Source organism: Gopherus flavomarginatus, chromosome 15, assembly GCF_025201925.1.
Source record: "Gopherus flavomarginatus isolate rGopFla2 chromosome 15, rGopFla2.mat.asm, whole genome shotgun sequence".
Classification (NCBI taxonomy): Eukaryota; Metazoa; Chordata; order Testudines; family Testudinidae; genus Gopherus; species Gopherus flavomarginatus.
This window is the reverse complement of record NC_066631.1, coordinates 2,979,416-2,997,160: the sequence shown is the minus strand read 5'-3', so window position 1 is coordinate 2,997,160 and position 17,745 is coordinate 2,979,416. Positions and strand designations below refer to the sequence as shown.

The 17,745-nt window shown below is 56.2% G+C and overlaps 1 protein-coding gene across 2 annotated transcripts in view; it reads left to right on the top strand.

Moving 5' to 3' along the window:
- Nucleotides 1–6,574, top strand: part of GAS2L1 (growth arrest specific 2 like 1) — a 36,954-nt gene extending 30,380 nt beyond the window's left edge. For both annotated transcript variants that reach the window (XM_050923707.1, XM_050923706.1), the window contains one exon: nucleotides 4,039–6,574. In XM_050923707.1, the coding sequence (XP_050779664.1) occupies nucleotides 4,039–5,698 (1,660 nt within the window). In that variant the 3' untranslated portion in view covers nucleotides 5,699–6,574. The remainder of the gene's footprint in view (nucleotides 1–4,038) is intronic.
- Nucleotides 6,575–17,745: the final 11,171 nt, after the last annotated feature.

Here is a 17,745-nt window from a genome sequence, read left to right as displayed (position 1 = left end):
AGCCTCACCTCAGTCCCTGGAAAAATCACGGAGCAGGTCCTCAAGGAATCCATTCTGAAGCACTTAGAGGAGAGGAAAGTGATCAGGTGGATTCACCAAGGGCAAGTCATGCCTGACTAACCTAATTGCCTTCTATGATGAGATAACTGGGTCTGTGGATGAGGCGAAAGCAGTGGATATGTTATTCCTTGACTTTAGCAAAGCTTTTGATACGGTCTCCCACAGTATTCTTGCCCACAAATTAAAGAAGTATGGGCTGGATGAATGGACTATAAGGTGGATAGAAAGCTGGCTAGATCATCAGGCTCAACGGGTAGTGATCAATGGTTCCATGTCTAGTTGCAGCCAGTTTCAAGCGGAGTGGTCCTGGGGCCAGTTTTGTTCAATATCGTCATTAATGATCTGGAGGACGGCGTGGACTGAACTCTCAGCAAGTTTGCAGATGACACTAAACTGGGAGGAGTGGTAGATACGCTGGAGGGTAGGGATAGGATACAGAGGGACCTACGCAAATTAGAGGATTGGGCCAAAAGAAACCTGATGAGGTTCAACAAGAAGAAGTGCCGAGTCCTGCACTTAGAATGGAAGAATCCCATTCACTGTTACAGACTAGGGACCAAGTGGCTAGGCAGCAGTTCTGCAGAAAAGGACCTAGGGGTTACAGTGGACGAGAAGCTGCATACGAGTCAACGGTGTCCCCTTGTTGCCAAGTTGGCTAACAGCATTTTGGGCTGTATAAGTAGGGGCATTGCCAGCAGATCGAGGGATGTGGTCATTCCCCTCTATTTAACATTGGTGAGGCCTCATCTGGAGTACTGTGTCCAGTTTTGGGCCCCACACTACAAGAAGGATGTGGAAAAATTGGAGAGAGTCCAGTGGAGGGCAACAAAAATGATTAGGGGGCTGGAGCACATGACTTTATGAGGAGAGGCTGAGGGAACTGGGATTGTTTAGTCTGCAGAAGAGAAGAATGAGGGGGGATTTGATAGATGCTTTCAACTACCTGAAAGGCGGTTCCAAAGAGGATGGATCTAGACTGTTCTCAGTGGTAGCAGATGACAGAACAAGGAGTAATGGTCCCAAGTTGCAGAGGGGGAGGTCTAGGTTGGATATTAGGAAAAACTTCTTCACCAGGAGGGTGGTGAAGCACTGGAATGGGTTACCTAGGGAGGTGGTGGAATCTCCTTCCTTAGAGGTTTTTAAGGTCAGGCTTGATAAACCCCTGGCTGGGATGATTCAGTTGGGAATTGGTCCTGCTTTGAGCAGGGGTTGGACTGGATGACCTCCTGAGGTCCCTTCCAACCCTGAGATTCTATGATTTTGTGAACTAGACATGAATAAGATTGCTGACAGTTTCATCCAGACAGCTACAGTGAGACATAAAGTCTTTAAACTGGGACGTTAGTGAAGACAGCTTGTTATTGCAATGATTTTAATATACTGTAATTCCTGATAATGTAATTATGTAGTTCATAACAATTGAATCATTATTAAATAGTAAAGATACCAATGACAGACCCATTCAATAATTAGAATATGAAAGAACTGTATAAATATGCTGAAAATAGCTCCCCCCAAAAGTGGCAGAGTGCCCCTACCCCCCAACACACACACCTCTTCAAAAGCACCCACTAGCAAAACCAAAAGTCAGCGCCTGTAGGTCGTGTCTGCAGTTGTCCATGTGCAGGTTTTTTGCCTTCCTCTGCAGTTTTAAACTCGCGTCAGTGATGAATTCTCTGCAACTTGAAGTCTTTAAATCAGGATTTGAGGTTTCTGTTACAGCAGTGGGTGGGTGAGGTTCTGTGGCCTGTGATGTGCAAGGGGGTCAGACTACATGATCACGGTGGCCTTAAAGTCTGTCTGTCCATTTGGGGAGCAGCATGGTCCCACGGAGAGGATGCTGGGCTGGGACTGGGATCTGCTCCTGGCTCTGTCACTGACCTGTGGGATGACCTTGGCTGAGTCATAGCCCCTCTCTGTGCCTCAGTTTCCCTTCTCTCAGTTGTCTATTTAGATTGTAAGCTCTTTGAGGCAGGACCTGCCTCACGTAAGTGTTGGTACAGCACCTAGTGCAATGAACTCGATCTTGGTTGGGTGCTGATGGAACAGTAAAGTTTTAAAGCTGCTTAGTGACAAAAGCCCGAAACGCCCCAGGCCTGCAGATGGACGTTGTATGTGCTGCTAGTTGATTAGATCAGAAATGGGCAGTGGGGGATTCAGTGTTAAGGCGGAGGAACTAGAAGTCAGGAAAGCAGAGTGGCTAAGGCTTTGCCCCAGGATGTTTAGCTGTGTTGTTACCTTGTTTGTATTCCTGTGTTAAATCTGGGTAGGAAAGGAAATGTGCCCCGTTTAACATAGCAGGGGAAGGCCTCCCCAGGCTGGAATGTGGAGCACTGGATTTCTGCAATCAGGCGAACTGGGCTGCTTGGAATGGACAGAGGGGGTCTGTAAGATGCGACTGGTCCCGGTTGGGAGGGATCAGCAGAGAATGGGCTGTTGTTAATCCAGGGCCTGGCGCTCTCTCTCCTGAGAACAAAGTGCTCCGCAGGGGCAGTTTGGTACCCCAGGACGGAGAGGCTGGGCGCTGTGCTGCCAGCTTGGGAACTGGGGAGGGGAAAAACTCAGGCAGATGTATCTGAAAAGCGGATTTTGCTGTGGAGGCGGAGGCTGCCCTCCGGTGGGCTGGATAGGGAATGGTGCCGCTATTCCTGCTGGGAACATAAGCTGTTATCTGGGCTAAAGTGCTTACGCCTCTTGTTCAGCTCCTGTGAGCTGGGGCATGACGCAGCAGCAGCCTCCAAGCCAGCTCTGCGGCCAGGCCTGATTCTGGTCTCAGGCCAACTCTAGCCCGGCTTGCTGCATGGCCTTCGGCAGAGCGAGCCGTGGGAGCCGAGACTCCAACTCAGAGGGTTTAGAGCAGGGGTGGCCAGCCTGAGCCTGAGAAGGAGCCAGAATTTACCGATGGACATTGCCAAAGAGCCACAGTCATGCGTCAGCCGCCCCTCATCAGAGCCTCCAGAGCCTCCCCCTGCCCCCAATCAGCTCTTCCATGGCATGCAGGAGGCTGGGGGCGGGGAGGGGGAGAGTGAGGCCACGGCAGGCTTGGGGGGGTGGGGGCAGGAAGGGGAGGAGTGGAGGCCGGGTCTGGGGCAGAGCCAGGGGTTGAGCAGTGAGCACCTCCCCCCTGGCACATTGGAAAGTTGGCACCTGTAGCTCCAGCCCCGGAGTCGGTGCCTAGACAAGGAGCCGCATGTGGCGCTGGAGCCCCAGGTTGTCCACTCCTGGTCCTGAGGGATGTTACAAGGGTTTAGTTTGGAGCTGAGGCCTGGATCAGAATGACACATCCCAGCTGCGGGGAGGGGGACACTGGTGCCGGGGCCTGAACAGCTGTCCTGCCCTGGCAGCTCATGCAGTGCAGCAGAGGCCCCTGACGGGGCCGGCTTTATGCCTGTTCCACCAGTCCCCCCGAATCGGGCCCCGCGCCCAGTGAGAATCCCTTCCCTGGCTGGAGGCGCCTTTTTAATCTTTACTCACCTGGCAGCACTTTGGGTCTTCAGCGGCACTTTGGCGGCAGGTCCTTCACTTTCTCCGGGTCTTCGACGGCACTTCAGCGGCGGGTCCTTCACTTTCTCCGGGTCTTCGACGGCACTTCAGCGGCGGGTCCTTCACTTTCTCCGGGTCTTCGACGGCACTTCAGCGGCAGGTCCTTCGCTTACTCTGGGTCTTCGGCGACACTTCGGCGGCGGGTCCTTCAGTGCTGCTGAAGACCTGGAGCGAGTGAAGGACCCACCGCCGAAGGGCCGCCAAAGACTCAGAGCACTGCCCAGTGAATACAAGGCCCACGTGTTTTATTACATGTGTTGTTTTTTTTTAAAGTCATTCCTGTCAGGGCCCCGTCGAAACTGTTAGAATTGGGCCTTGCGCTTCCTAAAGCCGGCCCTGGGCAGTGAAATGTTTTGTCTCCAGCAGTCTCTTCTCTTCCCCACGTGCCTCCCCGCCACATATGGCGCTGACATCCTTTCCTTCTTGTCATTCCAGGCTTCAAGACCAGCTGCCCCCTAGAGCCAGACGCCTCTCCGGAGACAGTGACTCCTCCGCGTCATCCACACAGAGTGGGACCCTGGGCAGGAGGCGTGGTGAGGATGGTGCCTTGCGAACAGCGCACAGGAAGGAGGTGGGGAGGCGCATGCCCGAGGGGGCCCCCAGGAGTCAGCCTTCAAGCCGCAGCCAGTCACAGGAGCGCGGAGCCTTCTTGGGGCCGAGACCGTCGGTGGGGGCCAGGAGGGCAGAGCCTGAGGAGCGGAGCCGGTCTCGCATGGTGAACAGGCCTGGCAGGCCCAGTCCCAGAGCGCGGAGCCAGGGGAGAGGTAGTGGGGAGCCAGTGCTGCTCATCAGCCGAGGGAAGGATGGGCAGCACTCCTGGGCACGGGCCAATGAGGTGAAGGAGAACAGCCAAGATTCTGGCCGAGCTACCCCCAGGACCAAGAGCCCAGCTCGCGGGCACCTCGCTCGGGTGAGCTCCAGGAGTCCTGCCCCCACCAGTCGCAGAGCATCCCTTCCTGCCAACAAACTGGCAGAGCCCTCGGTCCGGGCACCTCAGCAGATGCTGGGGTCTGTGAGGCAGTGGCAGGTGGACGAGACTGAGCCAAGGGTCCCTGTGAGGGAGCAGCTCTCTGGGGAGACCCTCCAGGCCAGGGAGCTGTCTGAGAGCTTCAGCCAGGAGCTGGAAGAGCTGGCACAGAGCTTCCGGACCCCTCTGCGCCTGGACCCCAGCCAGGAGCAGCAGCTGTACCGGTGCCTGGAGGAAGAGTTCCTGGCCAACTCCCAGATGATTGAGCTGGCCGAAGATAATGGGGAGTCCCTGGGCTGTGCTCACGATCCAGGGCGGCTCCAGCAGACCACGCCAGACCCAGGAGCCATTGACTCTGCCTACTGCTCCTCCAGCTCCTCCTCCTCCTCGCTAAACTTCTTCAGCAAGCACAGCTTCCCGGCAGACTTTGGTGAGCGGCCCAAAGACGACCCCAAGAGGAACCCTGCATCCCAGCGCCCATGGGCCTCCAATTGTAGCACCGGCCCCACTGAGCTCCAGGATGGCTCTGGCTGGGACTCCCACGTGGCCCTGGAGCCGGCCACATGCTGGAGGAAGCCAGCTCTCTCAAGTTCCTCGGATGAAAGTAACTACTACCCAGCCTTGAATGACCTCCAGGAGGTGGCCGAGGGAGTAGAGGTCTCAGGTCCGGGCATGGATGCGGCCTGGACCATCTTGGAGCTTGCGGGCTCTGACACAGACTTGGGAGCCTCGGCCCCAGATGAGCCGATGAAGACCGAGGAGGACTCTGTGGAGGGGACTTTGGGTGAGACATCCCTAGATGCAATGCTGGATGTACTCCAGACGCAGGAGGTGGTGCTGAGGCAAAAGAAGTACCTGAAGAAACCAGGCCGAGTGCCTTCCATCTACAAGCTGAAGCTGCGGCCTAAGGCCAAGCCACGTGTAGACACTCAGCCAGATAAGAAGCCCTCCAAGATACCCACGCCACTCAGCTACAAGACATCCGGTGCCTCACCCAAGGGGAGCCCTCCCAAGCGCCCAGCTGAGCACAAGCCCTGGAGAGCCTTTCACAGCGTCTTCTCCTCCTTCATGGAGCCACCGCAGGGCCAGATGGAGCCAAGAGGGCCAGACGAGGACGCCTGGGCGTGATGGGCTGGTAGCACTCGTACAAGATGGAGGGACCGGCCTGTAGCATTCCCCGCTGCTGCTCCCAGATCCCCATGTCCCGCACCTGCTGCCTTGGATGTGCTGCTGTGGTGGTCCTGGCCTTGCTGCTGCTGCTGCGGCGAAGGGGTGGGCGGCCAGATGCCCCAGAGTTTTTTTTATTTTTGAAGGCATCTCTGGATGGAGCTTCCATTTGCAGAGCCAGAGCCAGGGCTGGGAAGCTGGGTGGCTTTGATTTAACTTGAGATCTCTTAAGTGAATTGGCTTTTAGGGGGACGTTCCTGAGCCTTGGATTCCTGGGTGTCTTAGACCTTCCTTGGTTTCAGACCAGAATTGTTCTGGGGGTCTGGGATTGAACACCCTCAGATGTCCTCTGGGCCTTCTGCCCCCCAAAGCGCTTTGATCTCCAGCTCAGGGCACTCCATCATTCTGCACTGAAACTCAAGACGCTCTGTGACCATTCTTTGGAGGTGTGATCGCTGGGGGGGAGGGCATAGTGGATGGGGCACACCTTCTCTGAGCAGAAGCAGAGAGGGACCGAGCTGCACAGCAGAGTCTCCGAGGGGAAGGCAGTGGAGTTGGACTTTATTTGTAGTTGGGTTTTTTTTTTTAATTGACTCTGGTTTTGGGGAGGGAGGGTTAGCGAACCATATTGCACATCATTTCGGCAGCACCTGCCGGCCTCCAGTAGGCTGGGACTCCCAGCATTAATTGACCCTGACGTACTGTATGTTTGTTAATAACATCTGTATCTAGAGATAATATATTGAGTGTCTGTACATATAAATACTCTGCATAGACTGCTGCTTCCCTCATGTCTGGTCTCAACCCTAGGGACATAGAGCTGGACAATAAAAATAATGAACCAACCCCGCCCTGTCCTGTCTGGCCTGGTTTGTACAGTGCCAGGGTGGGGGCGGGGTGCCAGAAGACCTTTCCCTAGGTCAACCCCAAAGGTGAAATCTAGGCAGGCTTCGGCCATGTCCCAAATCTACCACCCCTCCCACCCAGCTCTGCACCCTCCCCATCAAACTGTCCTGGCATCAGGGTGTGGGGGGAGGGGGCATGCTCCATCCAGAGGGAGCTGGAAGCTTTGGGGAAAATCCCTCATGTGATTCCTCCATCCCCTCCAGGTGCTGTTCCACCTTCTCCTCCTCCCAGGGGCTGTGTCCCTGCCAAGGGGAAGCAGCAGGACAGCTGGCTGCTCCCAGTGCTCAGAGCAATGGTCTCTGCTGGCCAGAGGTGAGAACTACGGCAAAAAATAAAGCCACAGAGCAGGGAGGGGGATTTACTTGCTGGGACAGAGGCCAGCATCTCAGGAGCGTCCTGCCTGAGGAGGGCCAATTGCCCAGCATGTCACATGCTGCTGCTCCTGACCCAGCCCAGCTTTCGGCCTCCCTGAGTCCTGCCTTGGCAGGCCTAGGTCGAGAGGGGATTTCTAAACCTGCGAGGGGCTGGGGGCAGCGGGTGCTGGGCACTGTTCAGTGGGTGGAGGTCCTTCCCCCACGCTCCTGTGCTAGGAAAGGTGAGTCGTGGATGCTACTATTAAGCCCATGATCCAACTTCTGCTCCAAGCACTGGAGTGTGGAACAAGTCCCCTGGGGGTCGGGGGGAAATGGGGGCCAGCTACGATGACCCTTCTTACATGGCCATGGGAACACAAGTTCCACGGGTCAGGTCCCCTGCTGTGCCCTGCCAGAGAGGGAAGAACAGCTGGGCCTGACTGTCAGAATAGCTGCCCTCATCTTCAGCAAGGTGAGGGGGAGACCCCAAGAGCCAAGCCCCAGCCCCAGCCCCACCTGCACTCTGGTGCTGCTGTCTGGCCCCTTCTGTATCTGATGCACCCAGGCAGGAGGGCAGGGCTTGGACACCTCCCACACACACACACACTCCAAACACAAGCGCTGTTGTGTCCCAGCAGGAAGCTCACAGGGAGGGATGGGAGGGGGCAGTCTGAACTATTAAGCTTCCTTAGTGCTGTCCCTTGGGGGCATGCACACCTAGAGCAGGGGCTGCTGTTATCAAGGGGGGGGGGGATGCAGTATCCAAGGGGGAGCCGTGCTCGCTGCCCCAGCTGCTGTGACCATGAGAAGCTAGTTCTGCCTGTGCTGATGTTTAAAGCGGCAAGAAATACAATTACAGAGTAGGGCAAGAGGAACGAGGGAATCCTTGTGACTAACGTCCTGGCTTCGGGAATGAGTCCCAAACACCTGGCCTTCTACCCCAGCCCCTGCCTTTTCTCCCAAGGATGGGGCTTCAGCCTGTGCCCCCCCTCCCCCATCCACGCCATCCCATTTTAGGGGCATTTTCCTGATAAGCCAACTCAATTTCCCACCAGCTGGTGATGCTATCTCCTCACCCCCACTACCCTGTTTTGAACCAGAGTCATCCTTGAACAGGAGCTATTAACAAGCAAACACTACAGCCCTCCCCCATCCTCACTCTAATAGGCTGCCACCGCACTCAGTTCCCAGTTTTGTCTCCTTCATTAACCAGGGAGCACACGGCCTGTATCCAGCACACACAGACAGCTAGTGGCTGCAGAGTATATTGCAAACCAACATCTTATTACATCCCCCAAGCAAGGGCAATGCCCTGGACCTCATTTCTGGTTTTGGAAGCCAGGGCCTGGAAATTGGGGGGTGTCGATGCCCAAACTCCATTTGGCTCAGTGCCAGGTGTAGGTATTGGGCAGTGCTATGAGGTGAGGTAACCAGCGGGCCCCAGAACAACAGCCCTTCCCCCAGCGTGTACCACAAGTCAAGGACAAACACACCCAGCTCCTGGAGCCATTTTCCTGTGTGTGATGCTCCCCCACTCCCTCCAAGTGCAGCAGTTTGGTTTCTGGGAGAGGAGCAGAGCCTGAGAATAGCCCTTAGGAGGGGTGAGGGCCTGACCTCAAGGGCTGGGGGTCCAGCCTGGTGGAGGGAGGGGCTATGGGGGCTTGCACACCCTGCAATCAGGGCCGGCTCCAGGCACCAGCACAGCAAGCAGGTGCTTGGGGCGGCATGACTGGCTCTTCGGTGGCGGGTCCCTCGGTCCCTCTCGGAGGGAAGGACCCGCCACTGAAGTGCTGCCGATCGTGGCTTTTTTTCTTCTTTCTTTTGCCACTTGGGCCAGCAAAAACGCTGGAGCCAGCCCTGCCTGCACTGGGAATATTGGGGAGTGGGGCTGAACCTGCGAGAGTGGAGGATCTGGACCCGTTGCTGCGTTGCCCAGAATCGGGCTGAGGAGCATGATCAGGCCAAGGCTGGGAGCAGCTACTCCTGGGGTGAATGAGAGCTGCTTTCCCCACTCCCTGCCCCACCCGTCTCAGTATTCCCCTGCCTATGACCTGCTGCCTGCAGGGCCGGTGCTAGGATGTTTTGCGCCCTAGGTGAAACTTCCACCTTTCACCCTGCCCTGTCCCCGAGCCCCCATCCTGAGGTGCCCCCCCCAGCAGCTCCCCATCCTCCACTCTCTGCCTTGAGCGCTCCCCCCCGGCCCCAGCTCACGCCTGCCCCACGCACAAGCACTCCGAGCACGCCGTGGCTGCTTCACTTCTCCCGCCCCCCAGGCTTGCGGCGCCAATCTGTTTAGGCACCGCAAGCCTGGGAGCGGGAGAAGTAACGCAGCCACGGGCTGCTTGGGAAGGCGGCGGGGCAGGGGTGAGCTGGGGCGGGGAGTTCCCCTAAGTGCCCCCCCCCGACACTCCCCTGCCCCAGCTCCCTCTGCCTAAATGCCGGCGGCAACCGGTGCGGCCAAAGATCCGGCTGCCGAAGAAAATGCCGCCTCCCGAAATCCTAGCACCCTAGGCGACTGCCTAGGTGGCCTACATGGTTGCACCAGCCCTGGCCCCAAGGCCCCGAGACCCTGCACCCCCTTCCCCTGCCAGGCTCCCCTGTGGCCTAGTGCAGTGCCCAGGACATTTGGTTTCATGCATAGTTTCCACCCCCCCCCCACACCCTGTCAGTCACCTCTGCCCTCAGCACCACCCCAAACTGAGCCGCAGGCAGGTGAAAGGGGAGCCCACCTCCTCCCGGCCATGCATGGCAGAAGGGCGGCCACAGTCTGCCCCGCTGTTGAAACCAAGCTAGAGGCCTGTCCCCCTAACCGCATCTACCATTGGGATTTGTTGTTAGCCCCTTGAAAACAACCAAGGTATTTATTAAACCATCAACCTTCTAAACCCAGTGACCCAGAGGTGACCCAAATGTCTAGGAACACAGGTAAAGCAAGTCCCCCCGCCCCACGGGGGCTGTAAGGTAAGTAAAAGCCCCGCCATGTGCTGACTGTGACCGAGGGCAAGTTCCCTCCCCTAGGACAGGCCCAGGTAAGAGGCTGGAGGCTCAATGGACCACGACCCTGTCTGGAGCTCTGAGGCCCCTCGTGACGCCAGGACAGCGCCGGACTCGGCCAGGTGGGTGGAACCCACAGGCCGGCGGGACCTCAGGGTCGAGTGATGCCTGCCCGGCCCCAGCACTGACCCAGCTTGTGCGCCCCCTGCAGCGTCGTGGGGGGGTGTTTGTCCTCAGTGACCGAGTGGCAGCTGGTGCCACTCACTGCGCTCCCGCAGCCAGGCGAACCCGCGCCAGGCTCCGCGTATTCTTCTGAGGCAACCTAGGGCGTGGCGGTGGCTGCTGTGCTCGCCAATGGCTGCAGCAGCAGCACCTCCAGACTCTGCCACTCCCAAGGGCAGCCCCTTCCCTCTGCTGTTACTGGGCGGCTCACAGGTCACATGGTCCCACCGTGCGGTAGAAAGGGCAGGAAACTACATCTGAGGCGGGGGAAGAAGGGCAGCCAAGATGGAGTTCAGTTGTTCTTTGGGCATTTCAAGATGGCACATCTATGATGTTAAGCACCAAAGTTTTCTCCCACACCGCCACCCTCCCATGCCCCCTGAGTCTGAACCGCTTTCTGTCAGGACAGAACCTGCTCTGACGGCTTTGGCGTCTAGCCCGCCTGGGGTGAAAGCTGGGGCTGCCAGGCGGAGGCCTCAGTGGCCTGCCTCAGCCCAGCCTGCCTTTGCACCAGAGCTGATGGCTGGGCAGTGCGTTGGGCTTATTCAGGATAATGGGGGCTCTCACCGTTGACGTGTTTGTTACTGGGTCTATTGCGTGGGTGGGCAGAGTGAGCCATGGTCCCGTCCCCTGCCCTGTGTGCCAGCCTGCCCTGCTTTAGCGGGCTCAGGGCTGAAAAATGCACCATTAGGAACCACATGGCACCAGTGGCTGGGCTCCAGCTGGTTTGCCCTCACACACTGGGCTCCCCCTGCTGGCTGTGCCAAGCATGACTGCAGCCCAGGGATTAGGGGTGTGGTGCCAGAGAGCAGGTGCTGCCGGGGGGGAGGGGGGGGAACACAGCAGAGTGCATTCGATGAGCTAGGCCATGACATCCACCATTGCCTTGGCCCATCGCATTAACAGCAACGCAGGCACCTGCTGCCCAGCCCCATACCTGGCAGCTGTTTGGCCAAGCAATCACGGCAATGTCCCGTGGCCATGTGTGAGCCAGCCCCTGCGCCCAGGGCCGGCTCCAGCCACCAGCCGAGCAAGCTGGTGCTTGGGGCGGCAGATTCCAAGGGGCGGATTCCACCCAAGCCTTTTTTTGCTTTGCCGCTTCGGCCACCCCCACAGGTTTTTTTTTTTTCTTTTTTCTTTTTGGTTCGCTGCTCCGGCCGCCCTGTAGGGGTCAGCAGTGCAGAGGAGGGGAGCGGTGCCAGGTCTGTAGCAAGCGCGGCAGGGCAGCCCGAGTTCTTCCCTGCCCGCTGACCCGAGCAGCACGGAGCCCTCCTGGCAGGCAGCGTGATGAGCGCCCCGCTGAAGGAAGCCCTGGCCGCCCCCCCTTCTCTCCCCTCCCCCCCACCCCCGCTAGCCGGTGTTGGGGGGGGGCGCTAGGCCCCAAATAACTGGCAATATGGCGTGGGGTTAAAAGTTTACATTCTCAGGCCTGCCATCGCCCTCGAATTGCCCCTTAGATTAATCAATATGTTCCTTTGAAGCCAGCATGAGTACATGTAATCATTTATCATTTTCTTTTGTTTATGGTATAAAATGTAATCGAGCAAAGGGGGGGCTCTGTAGTGTGGGTAAAGGATATAGTTTAATTGAAGGATCCGGTACTTAATGAATTGTAAATGATCAATTGTGGCACCTGTGAACATCTTTGTAAACAAGTGGGGTATATAAGGTGGGGAAGAGGATAGTGATTCGTGCATGATTTGAGATTTGTATCTCCTGCACCTTATTTGACTCAAATAAAGAGAATTGCTTCTCAACTCCGCTGTGGTCATTGGGGATATGCACACCGGGCAAACGAACCCCAACTGTTGCCCCCCTGCAACACCGGGATGCGCACTCCGCTGCCCGGGGCCCATCTGCAGGGCCGGGAGTCTCCCTGCACCCACGTTCCGGCCGCCTCACAGGTTGGTTGGTTTGGTTTTTTTTTTTCCCTTTCGCTGCTCCGGCCGCCCCGCAGGTTTGTTTGTTGTTTTTTTTTCCCCTTCGCGGCTCCGGCTGCCCCCCGCAGGTTTTTGGTTTTTATTTATTTATTTATTTTTGCTTGGAGTGGCAAAAAAGCCAGAGCTGACCCTGCCTCCACCTCGCCCCACCTATCTCCCAGCTGCATCATGTCAGGGATTCCTGCCTTCCTCCCTTCGGCAGGCCCTACTGCTTGGCCATGTGCTCTGGCTGTGGGCCACACCAAACCATTACAAAAAAACCCCAAAGCACTTACCAGGCTGGACTCCTGTGATGGGGCACATGGCAGGCTGCGTGTGCCTCCCTGTGCCACAGCTTCAGCAGCACCTGCTTAGCCATCCCTTCGATGAGCGGGGGCACCACATGGCAGGGTAGGCCTAGCCCCCAGGGTGCTTTTACCTGAGTGGGGCATGCGAGGGCTGCAGCAGAGAGGTGCTGCTCCCAGCTTGTGCCCTGAGGACAGGGAGTCACTGTGTTGTTTACAAACAGCTAAGAAAGGGCTGGCAATTAAATTAAGGAGCTGAAAGTCCTTAGATGAGCCTGCAAAACAGGAATGGGGGTGGGGGGAAGGCTTTGAAGTCAGGCTGCAGGGGCCTCAGAAGGTCAGCAAAGAGGGAGATTGCGGGTAGCAGGGGCGAGGGGGGAGGTAGGTGAACAGAAGGGGCCAAACCAAAGGGAAGGGTGAGCATGTGGCTGAGCACATCCCTTGCTGGTAGAGCAGTGCTGGGCTCCCCATTGTACAGATGGGCCACTGAGAAATTTAGGACCAGATTTTCAAAGCTATTTAGGGACTCAGTAGGATTTTCAAAAGTACCAGGAAGGTTCAGTATGTTGTAACCTCCACTTAGGGTGACCAGCCAGCAAGTGTGAAAAGTCAGGATGGGAGTGGGGGGTAATAGGCACCTATAGAAGAAAAAGACCCGCAAATTGCGACTGTCCCTATAAAATTGGGACATCTGGTCACCCTACCTCCACTAGATGCCTGGTTGGGTGCTAAAAAGTTTTGAAACTCTGTTCTTAAGGCACTGCCCTGAGGTCATACAGGAGGTTTGGGGGAGGGGGAGTAGAACCCCCCCCCCCCCAACACCAGATGTGCCCCTGCCATGCTCCACCTCCAGCCTGTCATTCTGCTTCCTGCTCAGCATGGCTAGGGAGCACTAGCCTGGAGCAGAGGCTGGCAGCTGCAGGGGGCGGGGGCTGTTGGACTCCGAGGGAGAGGGGCAGAGGGGGCCTTGGGCAGAAGGGGTGGGGCCAGTCTCCCCCAGCCATCAATCAGTTCACGCGCTGCCCATGCTCCTTATCCACTAGACCAGGGGTCTCGAACACGCGGCCCCCCCCGGCCAGGGGTGGGCAAACTACAGCTGCTGGACCGTACGCCCTTGAGCCCCGTGCTGCTCCCTGAAGTGGCTGGCACCGCCCCTGCATCTCCCATTGGCCGGGAACGGGGAGCCCCCTGCTGCATCCCACAGCCCTTGTGCACCCCAACCCCCTGTCCTGAGCCCCCTGCCGCATCCCACACCCCAACCCCCTGCCCTGAGCCCCCTGCCTGAACCCCAACCCGCTGCTGCACCCCAACCCTCTGCCCTGAGCCCCCTGCTGCACCCTGCGCCCTGACCCCCTGCTGCACCCCACACCCAACTCCCTGCCCTGAGCCCCCTGCTGCACCCTGCCTGAACCCCAACCCCCTGCTGCACCGAACCCCCTGCCCTGAGCCCCCTGTCCCATACCACACCCCAACCCCCTGCCCTGAGCCTCTTGCTGCACCCTGCACCCCAACTCCCTGCCCTGAACCCCCTGCCACATCCCATACTCCAACCCCCTGCTGCACCCTGCACCCTGACGCCCTATTGCACCCCCACACCCCAACTCCCTGCCCTGAGCCCCCTGCTGCACCCTGCCTGAACCCCAACCCCCTGCTGCACCCAACCCCTTGCCCTGAGCCCCCTGCCACATCCCACACCCGAACCCCCTGCCCTGAGCCCCTTGCCTGAACCCCAACCCTCTGCTGCACCCTGCACCCTGACCCCCTGTTGCACCCCACACTCCAACTCCCTGCCCTGAGCCCCCTGCCTGAACCCCAACCCCCTGCTGCACCCCAACCCTCTGCCCTGAGCCCCCTGCTGCACCCCACACCCCAACTCCCTGCCCTGAGCCCCCTGCTGCACCCCAACCCTCTGCTACACCCTGCACTCCCTCCTGCACCCCACACCCCAACTCCCTGCCCTGAGCCCCCTGCCTGAACCCCAACCCTCTGCTACACCCTGCACTCCCTCCTGCACCCCACACCCCAACTCCCTGCCCAGAGCCCCCTGCTGCACCCTGCACACCTCCTGCACTCCCTGCCCTGAGCCCCCCCCCCCCACTGCACCCCTCCTGAGCCCTCTGGGGGAAGGGAGGAGGGCAGAGTTTGGGTGGGGACTTCGGGGAAGGGGTTGGAATGGAGGCAGGGAAGAGGAGGGGCCTCATGGAAGGGGTGGAGTGGGGGCAGGGCCAGGGCCAGTGAAGGGGGGTATCAGTGATGCGGCCCTCGGGCCAATGAACTAGCTCTCTCGTGGCCCTCGTGGTCATTTGAGTTTGAGCCCCTGTGCTAGACCAGCCTCTCTCTGCTGCATGCTGCTCAACCAGTGGATTCCAAGAGCTGGGAGCAAAACCAGGGGCAGGTCTGTGAGTCCCAGGCCATGGGGAAAGCTGTCATGGGTGACAGCATGAAAACCAGCCCAGAGGTCTGGCAGGATGAAGAGAGCACTTAGCCCCCGAGGGGGCAGGTTCTGCCCCAGGCTGGGCCGCACAGCAGTGGCTGCTGTCAGCACATTTTAACAGAAAACCATTTTGGTTTGTCATTTTTTTGTTCTGAGCACGAGAAAAGGAAGGAATTAGAAAGTGCCATTTGAGTATCAGATGTGATTATACATCAAATTCTTAGGGTTTCAGCTGAATTCAGGCCAATTCAGAACAAATACAGAAATTGCATCCACACAGTCCATAAAGTGGACAATTATTGTCATGATTTGAATTATTCACTGGGCACCATCTGTGCGCTCATCACTGTTCAGAATATGCCAGACAATCCAGTCCCCGAGTCAATGTGTATAAAATGTGGAGCCCTGGATACGACGGCTCAGATACTTACCTATGAAGTGTGTAGTTACTGAGCACGCTAATATCTATGAGTGGAGGTGCTGATGGCAATAGAAGTTTTAGCTGATTAAGGACTGGAAGATTTGACCCTCCAACTTTCTTTCAAGAGGAAGAGCTGCCCAGAGCTCCCGTGCCGGTTTATTTTCCTTTCCTGCCTGCAGTGGCCCTGGGACACCTCAGAAAACTCATTTTTTTCTTAACTTTAAAATGTGAAATTTTCTTGCTGTTTGTTTTTAAATATCCTCCTGTCAGAACTGCAACTCAGTCACTGTGGTGTTGTGTCTAAGAGTCTTCTGGAAAGTAACCAGCCTTTAAACAGAAGTGAAAGCAGTTTTGCCAGCTCTCATGAGTTTAGTATCAGAGGGGTAGCCGTGTTAGTCTGGATCTGTAAAAGCAGCAAAGAATCCTGTGGCACCTTATAGTATATAAGGTGCCACAGGATTCTTTGCTGCTCTCATGAGTTTGTCATGAGTCTCATGATAATTATTGTTTTCCTTAAAGCTCCTGGAGTCAAGTGGTATGTGATGATTTCAGCCTTCAGTCTTAAAGAAAAATGAAGTGTCTAGCTCCTGTGGCTGTGGAGAAAGCTTCAAAATGTGACAACTCCCCCTCCCCCCACACCCAAAAGGCTCAAAAAGCAGAAGACGAATAAAAAGAACACCAGATCTATTATTTTTACATAATCTCAGGATTTTAAGCCAATTTCCTGGTTTTGGTGACCCAGAATCATGATTTTGGAACATTTGTGGTTGGCGATACTGTGAAAGTGATTTGAAAGTGTCAGTTTCACTCCTGTTTAAAGCTGGTTTCTAGCCTATTCTTTGCAATATGGTAATACCCCTAGAGCCCCAGGCAGGTGCCCTGTAAAATCAGGGGCCTTGTCCTCTTAGGAAGTTTCCAAAAGTTAAATGATCTATTCCAAGCTTCTTGAACTGCAAAAAGTAAGTAGCCTAAATGACAGAAAGTAATCGAGATTTTTCTACAACCGTTTCAAGTGTTGTATTCAAGAGTAAGCATCTGCATGACAATTTTAAACCTAACCAGTGTCCCTTAAATGACTTGACACAAGATGTCAGAACATGTTAGTATTGGAGCTGAATGGGTCTAATATTTATTTGATGTTCTTTCTCTATATAGGACTTGGATACAGTGCTCCTGTCAGCTAAATGCTAAGTTATTATCTGTAAACAATTAGTGTTTTCAGGTGCCTAAGTAGCCCCTGCGTGGGCTTTAGATGATCAAGTGCACGTGGGCATGAACTGCTCAGCTTAGGCTAACAACCCCATTGTCCCCCACCCAGCTGCTGAGCTATCCAAGGACGAGCCCCGGCAGCATTCAAGACCCCAGGAACTGGAACCACTCCCTTTAAAACCACTCAACCATTACTTGTGTCCCACAGGCAGTTCCGCAGGAAGAGAGGAAGCTAAGGGCTGGTGCTGTCACTGGGGTGGGACAAGACGGAGAGGGAGGGAATTATATGGTTCTGTCTGGCTACACACTGACACTGCCAGGCCCTGTGGCTGCTCAGAACCAGGTCTCACTAACGCAGCAGCCGGAGCTGCTCCCCACCAGGTAAGTCAATTCCAACCCGCTAACGAGGAACTAACCCCTTTTTTGGTTCAACTGAAGGTTGAGGGGCAGTGGCAGCAACGGGGATCTTTCCCCCCACCCACATGAACCAAAACATTTTTAAAATGGTTTAATAAAATAAAATAAAAAAACATTTTGATTAAAATTCTCATGTTTGGTTTGGTTGAAAAGGCTGCAACATTTTGTAATATTTTGTTTAAAAAAAAAGTTCTGTTGAAAACATTTTGCCCTTGCCCCAACATGGGCGTAAAACCAACTGGCCAAACAGTCACAGCTAAGGAACATGTCTGGGAGGCAACGGAGCCCTGGTTGCAGACAAGTCAGCAGCAAAACCTCCCCCAACAAACACTTGCAGAGGCCTGTGGGCCTAGGAGCCTGCAGAATTTCCCCAGCAGGGATTCTCTCCACACAAAACCCTCGTGCACCCGACCTGAGCTCCTTTGGGTGGTACAGCACTCAGCTGTGGAGGCTTTAAGGTAGGGGGGGAGCAGATCACATCTCCCTCCACTCTGTCCCCCATCATTTCTGCAACCTCAGTGTCCCCTCTGCTCTGCCCCACAGCAGCACCATAAGCCAGCTCTGGGGTTCATGTTTAAATAATGAGGACCATGCTCAGGTCATCCCCATTCCCATCTTCTCCGGAGCCTGCATCGTGCTCAGCCCCTGAGAAGTTGGGGCACAGGTGCCCAGAACAATGAGTCCTTTTTTGCACTGGTACATTCAAGAACAGTGGAGCCCCTGGGGCCAGCAGAGGCCAGGTGGTGGTGGGAGGGTCCCCTCAGCACACAGAGCCCATTTCAGGTGGTGATGGGTAACCAGTTCCCAACCGGCCCCCACTCTACTCAC